At 42.2% G+C, this 13,916-nt stretch overlaps 3 protein-coding genes across 3 annotated transcripts in view; all 3 read left to right on the top strand.

The window, feature by feature from the left end:
- hoxd12a (homeobox D12a) overlaps window positions 1-1,037 on the top strand; it is a gene marked incomplete at both ends in the record, with an annotated part of 1,038 nt that extends 1 nt beyond the window's left edge. Inside the window, 2 exons of the mRNA XM_084478415.1 lie at window positions 1-558; window positions 802-1,037. The exon at window positions 1-558 is cut by the window's left edge and continues 1 nt beyond it. Coding sequence (XP_084334541.1) covers window positions 1-558; window positions 802-1,037 — 794 coding nt within the window. The remainder of the gene's footprint in view (window positions 559-801) is intronic.
- Window positions 1,038-5,598: 4,561 nt separating this feature from the next.
- hoxd11a (homeobox D11a) lies at window positions 5,599-7,476 on the top strand (the record flags this gene model as incomplete). The annotated part of the gene is made up of 2 exons (XM_084478096.1): window positions 5,599-6,369; window positions 7,244-7,476. Exons 1-2 carry the CDS (start codon window positions 5,769-5,771, stop codon window positions 7,474-7,476), a joined length of 834 nt encoding a protein of 277 aa, XP_084334222.1. The 5' UTR covers window positions 5,599-5,768.
- A 3,549-nt stretch (window positions 7,477-11,025) lies between these two features.
- Window positions 11,026-13,309, top strand: hoxd10a (homeobox D10a; the record flags this gene model as incomplete). Its single annotated transcript, XM_084477997.1, has 2 exons — window positions 11,026-11,758; window positions 12,581-13,309. 2 exons carry the CDS (start codon window positions 11,026-11,028, stop codon window positions 12,853-12,855), a joined length of 1,008 nt encoding a protein of 335 aa, XP_084334123.1. The 3' UTR covers window positions 12,856-13,309.
- Window positions 13,310-13,916: the final 607 nt, after the last annotated feature.

Raw genomic sequence — 13,916 nt, 5'->3', positions numbered from 1 at the left:
TGGAAATGTGCGAACGGAATCATCCTTTAAACGCCGGTTATGTTGGTTCTCTGTTGAATTTCCCTCCTCCGGAGTCGCTGTATTTCTCCAACTTCCAGCGGGGCAATGGAGCCCACATCCCCGCGCTCCACCCGCTCCCCTACAACAGGAGGGATGTGTGCACGCTCCCGTGGACATCCTCAAGTTCATGCACGCCGCCACCACAGGGCCACCACCACCGTGGCTTCGGAGGATACTCCCCACCGTTCCTTTCCGGCCCGGTGTCTCTGAACCCCGGTCTCTCAGCCAGCAGCCCGGCCAAAGGCCTCGCGGACGAGCCGAATCGATACTGTTTTCAGGACTCGACCCATAAGGCTCTTGAGGAATCGGGTAAACAATCGCACGTTTTCGTGGAGGACCATCATGGGATTCCCTCCGCTCGCAGATCTTCCAGCAGATACGAGTATTCAGATCCCTCGGACGGTCGTCCTGCAGCGTCTATAACCTCACTTGATCCGAATTCCGTGAATGCAGCGAGTGTGCACGGCCGGAGCCAGAACTCAGTCCATCAGTCCTCCAGTAAGCTTCCCATTTGTTCCAGGATTCTGCACAAGACTGAGCAATGGATTATTATTAAGAAATATTATGAAAGTAAATTTTTTGGTTAATTTTTGCAATCAAGGTCAGATTATTTTAGTATTCCGAGATTTGTCTGTGGGCACGGGGGGCCCTAGCAGCAGTTAGTGTGTGTTTTCTGTAGATTCTAAAATTGCGTGTTGTGAAAACTTGTGAACGGTTCGCTGTGTGTGCTTCTCATTGCAGGCGCGTCATGGTGCTCATCCCAAACCAGAACGAGGAAGAAGAGAAAGCCTTACACAAAACCGCAGCTCGCTGAACTTGAGAATGAGTTCATGATGAATGAGTTCATCAACAGGCAGAAGAGGAAAGAGCTGTCGCACAGACTGGACCTGAGCGATCAACAGGTGAAAATATGGTTTCAGAACCGCCGGATGAAGAAGAAACGACTGATGATGCGGGAGCAAGCCTTCTCGTATTGAAGAAAATACTAAATAACAGGGCTACAGCGTTTTCATCTGCTCGGACCACGGCGGCACCGAATTCGTATTATTTGTATTATTTGTAGGCTATAAAAGTTTTTTCTTCCCACGCATGCATCACTATGAGATGGAATATTTATGAAATGTGATGACATTCCTGTAAAAAAAGTGTGACAAGGAGTCAGAAAAAAATCGAAGAGATTTATCATACATGAGATTAAAATAAAAATATAAGCATCCTGATGAACCACAGATTACAGTTTGTGAAGAGGCTTCTTTTTCATATCAGCATGAATGATTCGAGTTACGCTTTGGGGCGTTTTGTATTGCGGCGATACAGACACGTGCGCCACCTTGATGTTTGTTTGTTAGTTAGATTGTTTGTTTGTCTTTGTTCAACAGTATTAAAGTAACTTTTTGTTGGACTATCGAAGTTAATAAAACATTTCTCGGATTGCAAGATATTTGGTGCAGTTTACTGGATTGTACTCCACGTAAAGGGCGTCATCGCCCATAGGCCCAGGTCGTTTTGAACGAAAACAAGTGCATTTGGAAAAGCCCATCAAGTCTCTGGGTGGATTATAATTCGTGGGTCGTTTATTGTTAATTGTGTATTATATAGCGCATTGCAGAATGCGTAACAAGATTAATCCATCTCTCCTCTTCTCCTCGGTCCGCAATTAGAGAAGGCCGCATCATACGGACTGCACTAACTGTATTAACGCAATTTGCACAATTTCTGGACATTTGCTTTGGGTATCTGTAATATAACGTATTTTCACAATAATCCTGGCCTTGGTATGACGTGGTGGGGCCTATAGTATGGACTATAGGCCGAGTTTAGCCACCTTCTCGGACCATCTGCCAGATGCGCGCGTCTATTTAAAGCCCCTGGTCACATTAGCCCGTGAACTTGTGATTGTGACTTCAGTTTGCTTTTAGACATTTAGGTAAGACATGTAGACATGTAGGAAAATGCCCCCAAAAATTAAGCGTTTGAATAAGTAAAGGTCTGAGATGTCTAGGAAATATAGATCCACATATAGGCGACATAGATCAATAGGTAACCATTTAGGTAAAGGCAATTGGGGTATGCGGTTCTTTCATTGTCTTATAGTGGAAATATATATATAATGTAGTAGAATATCAGAATCAGAATGCCTGGGTTTATATTATTCATAATGTTATATTAAGACTATGAGCCTAATCCTTAGCACCGTCTTCCTCCAAAAACACTCTAGCCATCCCAATATGTCTTAAGTATCTAGGAGCTCGTAACTGGATATTAAAAGCCTCATTTGACTGCATCGGTGACATATGACACTCCGGGCTTATGCTTAGACTCCTAGTTTATTTTAAGCCTAGAATAAACATGTTGAACTAACAGATAGCACTGACATTCAGTAGGCGGGTTGGGCCTAGCCTACATTTGCGCTTTATGGCAGCCCGCTAACCACAATGCGGTGTTTGAGGACTTCTGTTATAGGCGTAAATGGTTCAAATAAAGCATGTAGGCCTATTGATTTATATATTTTGTGGTATTCTAAGTGTGTGTCTTGCCAACGTCTATCATAGTTCCTACGCGTACCTTAACATTTAACTGCGTCAGTTTCTTAGATCGGACGATTATGTTTTTTTTTTTAAATTAAAGCCAACACATTGAATACACTATGCGTGGGACATTATCACGCATCACTAGTTTTTAGGTCATGTGGACGTTTGGAGCTGTTTAGCGTTCTGCTCATTCCGTTAAGCAGTTCATTTACTGTATATTGATCATCAGGCCGGTTGACGCGTTGCCATTAAAACGTGGATAAAAATAAATGAAATTCCTAACCGGTTAACTATAGATAGATCAGATGCATCAGCTAAGCCTATTATGTAACCCTTACTTTGTGTATATTAGTGTGAGATCACTTTGATTGTTTGAGCAGCGAAATTCGAAAATAATCACGTTTCAGCATAATAATAATGTGCGTAATTTCCCCAAAATCACGCCAAATACTTTAGACCTTTAGGCTACCTGCATTCGGTATAGCCAATGTGCAACCATAGCTTAGTGTAATACGTCTCTTTACCCTGGTCCAAGTGTAGTATAAGCCAAGCTAGGCCTATACTAAATGGATGCGTAACTGCATATCATTATGTATGGCCCTAACCACAACGTGACAAAGTGAATTCGTTCATTGCCACAATCAGCCTATTATCCCCGCCAGTAGGCGCAGGGATGTTGTTGTGCTCTGCCCAGGGCCCTGGAGCACTACTGACAAAGGCAGAGGGCAGTTCCGGCGCTGCAGACACTGGGGGCGCCAAAACAAAGTTAAGGTCAAGTATTCGGTGTGAAGTTGTCTAAAATCCTGGCACAACATCGGCCAGTTGTCTATTTACATACACACCGTTTTCTTTTAACGGCGTTATGATTACATCTGAGCGCTTTGGAACGCATTGGAAATACCCCTGGAGTAGGTGTTTTCTATTTGAAGGCGTTGTAATGCATTTTACAATTAGATCTCCACCAAAACAATCAGAGCAACTGGACCGCGTGATGTGGAGCTGGATGAACGAGCCGCCTGTGGAGTGAGGCTGTTTGTGTTTTATAGTTACTCTGGAAATGCAACCCGGCTCACAGTTTGGTTTTCGCACGAGCTGGACTATTTGTGTCACATTGCTTCTTCCTCGCACGATTCGTTTTGCCCAGAATATAATAACTCGAAATAATGTACTGACTAGACGACTTAAAACAATTATATGATAATAAGAAGCATGTAATAGTTCTTCATCGAATTAAAAAATGCACCCAAAACCAAACGTTAAGTGCATTTTCTAAAAAAAAAAAAGCACAAAGAAATACATTTCCTTATTAGTTATTCACAGAGTATCTTTGGATACCTTTTGTTATTTCACTTAACGTCTTTACTTGGCTTTGTCGTTGGAGGTATAGGCCTAAGGCTTGCGTTATTTGGTTTAATAATAACGAATTATTTACGCTGGCACACAGGTGTTTTCACTGTTAATGTGTAGCTCTAGTTTTGCTGTCGTATGGTTAATATATATATATATATATATATATATATATATATATATACACATATTGTAAATAGTCTATCATAAAAGCGTTTCTCTAGGTTATATGGGTTGTTTTGTACTTATTTGGTTGTGGTGTGTATACGGCAGGGCTAAGTGTAGCCTAGCAAGGCCTCGTTTTGCATTGCTCGACCATGTTCTGGTTCCGCCACGCAAACTACAAAAAATCGCACACTGGAATTACGCATTACACATTTTAAATGAAAACATTTAAACTTAAATCAGAAATAGCATTAAAAGTGATCTAGTCTAACTAGAGGTGGGCAAAGTGCCCGTCAAGCCCTACAACTCAAATTTGTTATTTTTTTTCAAAATGCATTTTCTTTTTGTATTTAGTTAAACAAATGGATATGACATATAGGCTATCCTACATTTTGGAAAATGAAAATGGAAATTATACTCACAAAGAAAAACAAACTCTTCAATGGATGGCGGATTTGTTTTATTCAAACTGTTGGCTACAAGTCCTTCTCGTCGCCGCGCCGGGCCTCGACTAAGAGCTTACTTTAACTAGTGAGTGCCCCTTTGTTTGTGCAATAAAATGATTTGCCTGCAGACGGTTGTTGGTGACTGCTTCGTACACATCCACCCAGACGGTCAAAGCCAGTGTGATTTTTCTGTACTTGGCAATGTAATGCCACGTTTAACATATCTGGGTGACCGTTGACGTGTATTTATTTTTTTTCGGGGGTGGGGGGGGGATTGAATATACTATGGATGTACTAATGCGTAATGTCTGCGCGTCTTGGTTGTTACAAGCAGTCCACTGCTTTGTATCTGGGAGGTTAAGGTAGGAGGACCACCATGGTTCATATAACCACGAGCCTTTATAATATGCAGGCCTGTTTTCTAAAATGAAATGCAGTGGTTTTATAACATCCGTACGTTCTCAAATTGGTTTTCTTTTGCTCCTTGCGTAAAGCTTCCAGCTCGGTGTTGTTTTGGCAAATGGAACTATTCTTGAGTCTTATTTCGCTACGTTGTAATCTAAATTCAACCCTTTAACATCACAACAGTTTATATTACATTTTCATTGAAATCCCATTGTTCCATCTCTCCCATCTGTACACATACCTATAGGCACATGCAATACGTGTTTATATCAGATTACTAGCAGCCAATACGGGTGAACGCGTCGTGGCCTTTTAGAGCTATTCGGCTCCAAGTTATAAGTCGAGGTCATTCTCAACGTGTCTCGTCTGTCGCTGCAGCCCGCGGTGTCTGCTCCACCGCACACGGATTAATCCCTACGTGGTTTGGTTGCCATTTCATGATGAAGATTACGTTACCCTAAACCCTCAATGATAAATTCCAGTGGTGCTTCACACATTTCCCTTCCTCGAGCCATAGGACAAGGAGGCTGAGAGGAGTAGCCCTACACACCACCACGACCAATGGACTCTCGTGCATGCGCCCACATGAGTTTCCGAGGACAGTTTTTAATGAGTGATATTGATATATGGTAAATTCCTTGGCTGGATCACATGACACAATTACCTCCAGAATCGATGAAGATGAATTGCAGGTCTGCCTGCGTTTCCGATTTTTTCGCCTTCTCGACTTTGCGCCACATGGTGCAATATATGGACAAAGTTTAACACAGTCAAGCTGCCAATTCCTCTCACTGTTGCAAACGGAAGGGGAGAGATGACGGAGTACGATGATCGCAACAACTGCGCTCCAAACATGTATTTACCCAACTGTACCTATTACGTTACGGCGCCTGATTTTTCATCAGTTACTTCCTTTTTACCGCAGACCACTACGTGTCAAATCAATTTCCCGTATTCTCCCAACATAGCCCAAGTCCAACCAGTTCGCGAAGTCGCTTTCAGGGATTATGGACTGGACCATCCGAGCAAATGGCACTACAGGAGCAACTACGCGTCTTATTACTCCACGGAGGAGATCATGCAACGGGATTTAATTCAGTCTTCTGGCCGGGCGGACATGCTCTTTAAAAACGACTCCTACGGTCACCACATTGGGTCGAACTCGACGTGCAGTTTCCTCGCTAACGTTGGCCGGAACGGGGTCCTTCCGCAGGGGTTCGACCAGTTTTTTGAAACCCTCAACTCGGAGAGGACCAACGCGGAGCACACAGCACAAAAGACAGACTCGCCTGTGCCCGTGGAGGCGACAGATAATGGGGAGACAATAAACAAAGCAGAACAATCCAAATCGGATTCGACGGAGAACCTCAATGAAGACTCATCCTTGGACTCCGGTGACAAGACCAGCGATCAGAGTAAGTATGGGCTTTTGTAGACAATGGACGAGTATGTAAACTCTGTCCACTAGCATGTCGGTCGAGTTTTATGTGTGGCTTTATAAGCATGCAAACCTTTTTATATCCCTATAAGATTTACTTTATGGTCGCCAAGGTATTTACAACGGGAAAACATTAGCGAACGCTATTCCTTGCTCGCTGCTTTGTTAATCATAACGACAGTGTGCGTATTTGTTTAAATGGTCATGCATAGCCTGTGCATGTGAATGCAATTCGCTGATTCTTGAGATATCGGTTTCCAAGGACTTAGAGGGAAGAAGAAAAAAACGACTCACGGTTTAATGTCGACTTCTATATAGCCCTATGAAACTCTATCGCCTTTGTATATAGACCTATAGAGCACATTCAGCAATATAAAAACCATGCACACCACATAAAAGCCAGGCTATGTGAAATAGAAATGTGCACATTTTAAATACGAATTCTGAGTAGGACTGTGTGTGTATGTTTTGTGTGTGTGTGTGTGTGTGTGTGTGTGTGTGTGTGTGTATGTGTGTGTGTGTGTGTGTGTGTGTGTGTGTGTGTGTGTGTGTGTGTGTGTGTGTGTGTGTGTGTGTGTGTGTGTGTGTGCTCGCACATGCGTGCGTGGGCGCCTGCGTAAAGGAGCATGCGTTTGGAGAGCGGGAGAGATAAAAAAAAGTCCGCATTTGTGTGCGTGTGTGCGTGTGGTGTGCGCGCGCTCTAGTTCGCCACACGTGCACGCCTGTTGAGCCCGACCATGAGAGGAGGCTTTTGTGCTGATTGTCAAAGGGAACACATTTGGCACTTTTTTATTCAATTGTCCAGATTGCCTGGATTCTCATCTCCTGTTGTTTTTAATTTTTCTCTTCAGGTTCCACCAAGTCGCGGAAGAAGAGATGCCCTTACTCAAAGTACCAGATCCGAGAACTTGAACGAGAATTCTTTTTCAACGTGTACATAAACAAAGAGAAGCGTCTACAGTTGTCCAGAATGCTGAATCTATCAGACCGCCAGGTGAAGATATGGTTCCAGAACAGAAGGATGAAAGAGAAAAAACTCAACCGGGATCGCCTACAGTATTTCACGGGGAACCCCTTGTTTTGATGGACAAACGGAGCGGATCAGAAGCCCTCGGTCAAAGACAAACTCGACGGGCGGTGGAGAGATCAAACCAAACATTTGACGCCTGTCCATACCCATAGCATTTTTTTGGGAAAATTGTTCGCTTACAATGAAAGAACACGATTCTAGACACATGGATGAATTGAGGATATTTTTTGGTGTTTGTATAATCAACATGTAACCTTTTACAAGTCTGGTATATCAGGACACATTTATTCAGTGAATTTATTTATACGAAAAAGCCCACTTGTGTATGCATTTTAAATATGCATGTGATGTATTGTGGTGTGTGAAATAAAAACATGTATTATTTAAGGCCCTATACACCTCTGTTACCAGGAGAATAATTGGCGAACCAAAAGGCGTGTACATATTCTGGGTTGTGTGAGGCCTGCTCGGGTTTGCTGCGTAGGCGGAGGCTATATGGCTCTTTTATTTCTTACACTGGATTGTTTGCTAAACCTTGAACCGTCTAGACAGTACAATAAAGACAGCTGTAAATGCCTAAATAAGGGGCAATCGCCTCAGCCATAAGAATTCAAGCGGACCGATTCTTTCCTGTTAAGAAAGAGTTTAACTGCATACGTTTCTCTAAAGCGTTTGGAAGCTCGGACCTTCACTTCTCCTCATCCCACAACACATAGCCTAAAGTCGAAAGTCTCAAACGCCCTTTTAAAACTGTTTTGTTGTCAACTCAGCTCTCGGCCTAATCGCCAAGGACAAAGGCAAGTGTTGCTGTAGCAGTAATGATAATGACGACGTCCCAGCCCAAAGCCATGCTACACTATCTGGTCTTACAGAGTTCTGTGCGTCGTCAGGCTGAATCAATGCAATGCATATAATTAATTGAACTATGCTTAACCCGTAATGTATATATATATATATATATATATATACAACACATTTTGGGCTTACATATCACAGCAACACGTGGCATGTGTAGGCCAATGTGTGTGTGTGTGTGTGTGTGTGTGTGTGTGTGTGTGTGTGTGTGTGTGTGTGTGTGTGTGTGTGTGTGTGTGTGTGCGTGGATGTGTGTGTGTGTGTGTGTGTGTGTGTGTGTGTGTGTGTGTGTGTGTGTGTGTGTGTGTGTGTGTGTGTGTGTGTGTGGCGGCGAGTTGACATTAAAGAGATCACTCTCCTGCAACACACGCCTCGGATGCAATAATGGTCACATACATGTGAATCCTTGCGCATGAATGCCGTCCTATTTTACATTGCGTAGTCACTTCGTGTTCTCGCCACACGAGGGCAGAGTTGTGGCTGCAGATCAGATCAGAGAGCCGATGTTACATTTGATACCTTGGCTGTTATTTCTTGTGCAAGCACAGTGATGTGGATAAATAGATAACGTAGATAAGGGTGCGGCTGTCAACATCTATAAATATAACCGTCATGTAAAGTCCTCTATATATATTTGTATTTTTTCCTAGTTTGAACAGCGGTCTATTTGAATAATAATAATAATCAATCTCTTCTCTAAGCTGAACAGCAATTTATTGACATTTTTACAAGTTGAAGTATACAATTGAACCCGATTCAGTTGCTCAATTCTAGTAATGTACGTTTTATATTATCTGTATATCATAATGACCATGGTAGTGATAATGTGTTCTGTATAACTAGTTAGGTGGTATCGGCCGGCACAGTGCGTCCAAATGAAAAGGTTGCAGTAGGCCTACATTATTATTATTATTATTATTATTAGCTAAATCACATGAATAAAGACCATTGATGGCCACGTTTTCAACAATCAGAAGTCTCATTCCAAGCCCTGAAAATTAGTAATACAATTATCTTGTGCACTGACCGAAGGCTATCAACTAATTGTCGCAAAATCCTTTAAGAAAAAGTCCTTAGAAACACCAAGTTGTAGAAAATGCATGAAATATTTGAGTAAGGTAATGCCTCAGAAATAACCACCTCAATTTAATTGTGAAGTAAATGTTGTACTCGATTTAAAATGCTATTCCACTTTATATTGCCTCCGAAGTTTGAAGCTTAATAATAGCTCTAGTTGAATCTGTGTCCCCTTAAAATAGTATCAATTTATTCTTGTTATTTAGTCAGATTATAAAGTGAATTGGTTTGTAGGTCAAAGGCGTATTTTAAACATAATCGGTAGGCTACATAGAATAGATAAGTATCATCAGTATTATATTCGTTTTCTTAATCATAGCTCGTCTATCTGAACCGCCTAACATGTATTTTAGATATTTGTCCATTTAAATGTGTTAGTGAATCCCACACATTAGTCTTTCTTACAGGCGCGACGGAGGACCGAGGAAGCAGAGTGATTGAAGAACAGTTGACGTTCATATTTAGTCATTTAGAAGACGCTTTTATTAAAATGAGACTTAAAACAATCAAAACATAAAAGCACCTTGCAGCCACTATAACATGTAAGCACTACAAAAACGTATAGAATAAATCACTAACAATTAGTTCGAAAAAAAAGTTGCAGGCCTAAACTATTCTTCTTCAATTCTTTATTTAAATGATGCATATCCATAGCTTAAAATAACAAAATAAATACTAGATTATCTCCTCAAATGAAATCAAATAAATAAAAATACAATATAATAGGCTGATTTCAATACATCTTTAACAAATCAGTGACCATTTAATTGAAGGTAACAGGCATATTTAAAAACATAGATATTCATCAATGCATGTTCACAGAGATGAGAGATTACGCATTTGAGAGATTACGCACTTCAATTTAAATAATTGTAGCGTTTGCTCGCCATCTCAAGACGCTGGTAGGCCAATCAAACCCTACACATTACAGACACCCTTAATGAGAATAAAACTGGTGCAATCAGTCCATCTTCCGTGCCTGGATAACGGCACGGCATTCATTTTTTAACCAGCCTTTACTAAATGAAAAATATATAAAATGTTTAATTAGTGTAGGTTTAAGTCAGTCGTGCAACACCAACGAGTGCCATTATGTATTTGTTGAATTATTCATTATTATGTATTCGAACTTTATATGATATTGATACAGCCAATTAGTCGCGTACATTATAGTTCCTACAAAATAATTCAAGAGCGATGCGGATATGTGTTGATGGCTGCAGCTGTCGTCTCTGCGCCAAACAGGCCTACAGTGCATCTGCACATTCTGCACTACTCCAGTGCACACATTCATTTTATTTCTCCGAAATGGTGCATAGTCAACGTCAACATGTTTAAATAGCTTATTTTCCGTGCAGGCTATTTATTTATTTATCGAGCGTCCGAGTTCTGCTCCAAAACACGGCATGTGCGTTTGGAGGCACAACCCTTTGTAAGTCGGTGGAACCAATTTCAAGTCCGTGTTCTAGGTGTCGCTGTTGACCACGTATCGGAGCTGCGAGTCGATGCGTCTGTGGTGGGAGAGCAGGCATGCGTCTCAAGGCCATTTTCAAATCTCATTGGTGGGCTCGTCATGTGGTAGAGAGTCATCCCGAGTCGCGCGGAGATTGTTTTTCTAGATATGTCAGCTTACCACGGACATCTCCCTCCTCTATAGACTGCACATCCAAAATGTCTTTTTCCAGCAGCTCTCCTGCGGCAAACCCCTTTCTGGTGGACTCGTTAATCGGAGCTTGCCGGACGGATAGCTTTTATTCAAACAGCGGGGTGTACATGTCTTCTGGTGCAGACATGGGAACTTACGGAATGCAAACCTGTGGACTTCTGCCGTCTTTCGGCAAGAGAGGGGAGGTGAACCACCAAAACATGGGGATGAACGTCCACTCGTACATACCTCAGCTAGATAACTGGCCTGACCCGAACCGATCCTGCCGGCTGGAGCCAAACCTCGGTCAGATATCAAGTGTTACGTTTCCACAGAGCATCAAGGAGGAGAGCAACTGCTGCATGTACTCAGACAAGAGAGCCAAAGTCAGCTCCTCGGATGTCCCGACGTACTCCACCCTCCTTCCCGAGTCGTGTCCAGTGGACGGTCCAGAGATACCAGTTCCAGGCTATTTCCGGTTGAGCCAAACTTACGCGAGCGCAAAGCACCAGCCGGATTACTGTCACGAAACGCCAAGTCCGAATACGACGTTGATGCAACTCAATCAGGTGGCAGCTCCCAAGTCGCATTCCTCCGTTTACGGCGAGGTGGACAACAAGACGGGGGAACGGTCGCCCCAGACCCGCGACGCCTCCAGAACCCCGGTCCCCGTGGAGAGCCCGGACACCAAGTCCTGCGCGGAGGAGAAGAAGGAGTCCTCTGAGTCCAGCCCCGTGGTATCACAGAAGGAAACGAAAGGTGGGTAGACTACAATAAAATCTTTGATTGCGTGCTGGTGTAAGACGAACGCTTCGGCATCATAAATGCCGGTATAAAACACAAACAACCCTTAAGTCGTAATGTTTAATGAGAGCCTTCCTTAAGCTGCCTGGACATGCATGCTCTTCCCATGCAGCAGGCGACACGCGGGTGGTGGTTATGGGTTACCAATCGTTAGCCTCTTGGTCTTATTGGATTTAAACGTCCTAATTGTGGACGTGGTGATGTTGTGCAATTTTTTGTTAAAAGTCTAATTTAATGTTGTATTTAAACTCACGTTTGGATAGCATGGGACTTGGATTAATTAATTAACTGATTTGAGTTTACGCCACAATGATGCTCCCAGTGTTTGAATTAAAATTAAAACTGTTTTCTTCTTTCTGAAGTCTTTATTTTTTATTGGTATCTTAAATGTCATATAACGAATTTATGAGCTGATGCTGAGACTTTAAAAAGTTTAAAAATGTCTTGGGCTTATGAAATATAATCAAAAGTAGGCCTATCATTCAGGCGCTCAGATGCAGCACAGTAACATAATTGTGTGTTATTGTGGCAGGATATTCCCTTTATATGCACTAATTAGCTCATTTATAATTTATGCTACACGTATTGACTTGACCAGCAGTTCCGTTTTTTCATCAGTAGTGTCCTAATTAATTTAGGCACACTACATTGCACTCTGCATTATTTATACTGCCATCACTGAGGAGCACACAATTATCCCAGTAAAACGTGTTTAATTAGCTGGATGTGAAATTCTAATGCATCTAATGCATCTTTATTTTTTTCAATATCTTTCAGAGTTCGACAACGATGCACCAACGAGCAACTGGCTGACCGCGAAGAGTGGGCGAAAGAAGCGGTGTCCCTACACCAAACACCAGACTTTGGAACTGGAGAAGGAGTTCCTCTTCAACATGTATCTGACGCGAGAGCGCCGCCTAGAGATCAGCAAGTGCGTGAACCTGAGTGACAGACAGGTCAAGATCTGGTTCCAGAACCGCAGGATGAAACTCAAGAAGATGAGCCGGGAAAACCGCATCCGAGAACTCACCTCCAACCTCACCTTTTCGTGAGCTCCAACGTGGTCCTCTGAGTGTTTCAGCGTCTTTGTCACCTCCTGTCCACACGATGCTAGTGCGTTAGTGTCCTTGTATCATCCTTTTTTTTATGTGAACGAAACTGTGATTGTAGATCTATGCGTGTTTTTTGGTAAACATTTTGTTGCATTACTTATTATTGGTATATTTTATTACAGGGTAATTGTTATGTCTTAAATTATTGAGCTTAATTGTTTGGTTTTGTTTCCGTTCTCAGTAGACATGGCTCTTTTAATGTGAAGATGTCGCAGTATAGCGACCTGACTGGTATCAGACAACATTTCACACACAAAAGCACATTTAGCCTCATGTAGCGCCCGGTTTGTTGTAGCCTACACGCAAGCCAGTGGCTCCATTGCAGAAATGTTTCAAGTGGCAATGTTTAGTATATTCATTTGTGTTGCATGTTTGTAGCATGTATCCTGCAATAAAACAGACTGAACAAAAGACATGCATTTATTCTGTTTGTTTTCTTTCTATAGATCGCCTGTATTTGAGCGGTGAAACCCTAAAATTAGGACTCCTTTATAAAGTAGGGGTACTTTGTAATGTATAGGGGTACTTTGTAATGGAGTAAATGCATAGGCTACGTTACGCACATCATAGAAAATGAAAATTAGTTTTTGAGCCCGTAGCTATTCCTCTCATGCCTTTTTTGAATGTGTTCTTTAATCAGATATGAAAATCCCCGCTGTCTGCAAACTACATCTAAATTAAGTTCAGATTTAATTAATTTGGATAATATTTGGCCATTGGCACACGGTGTCGAACTACAACAACGATTTCTTAATTCAAGACGGATAAACCCAAATTCTGCTCGGCCTAAATCCAATAATCGTTGGACACTGGCATGTTTTTGTAGGTCAGACATACATAAAACACCACAGGCTGCTCAGCGGCCTTAATGCACCACACTGCCTATAAAACACCAAACAGGCCAGCGGCTACTATGTATCACATTGCACGTTATGATCAGATGCATGATCAGATTCAGGCCTACAGCCCTTCAAATCGCCTCATATTCCGCATGCACGTCC

The sequence above is a fragment of the Micromesistius poutassou genome (assembly GCF_964030765.1).
Source record: "Micromesistius poutassou genome assembly, chromosome: 14".
Lineage (NCBI taxonomy): Eukaryota > Metazoa > Chordata > Actinopteri > Gadiformes > Gadidae > Micromesistius > Micromesistius poutassou.
The sequence above is the reverse complement of the archived record's forward strand: the minus strand, read 5'-3'. Positions and strand labels throughout refer to the sequence as shown.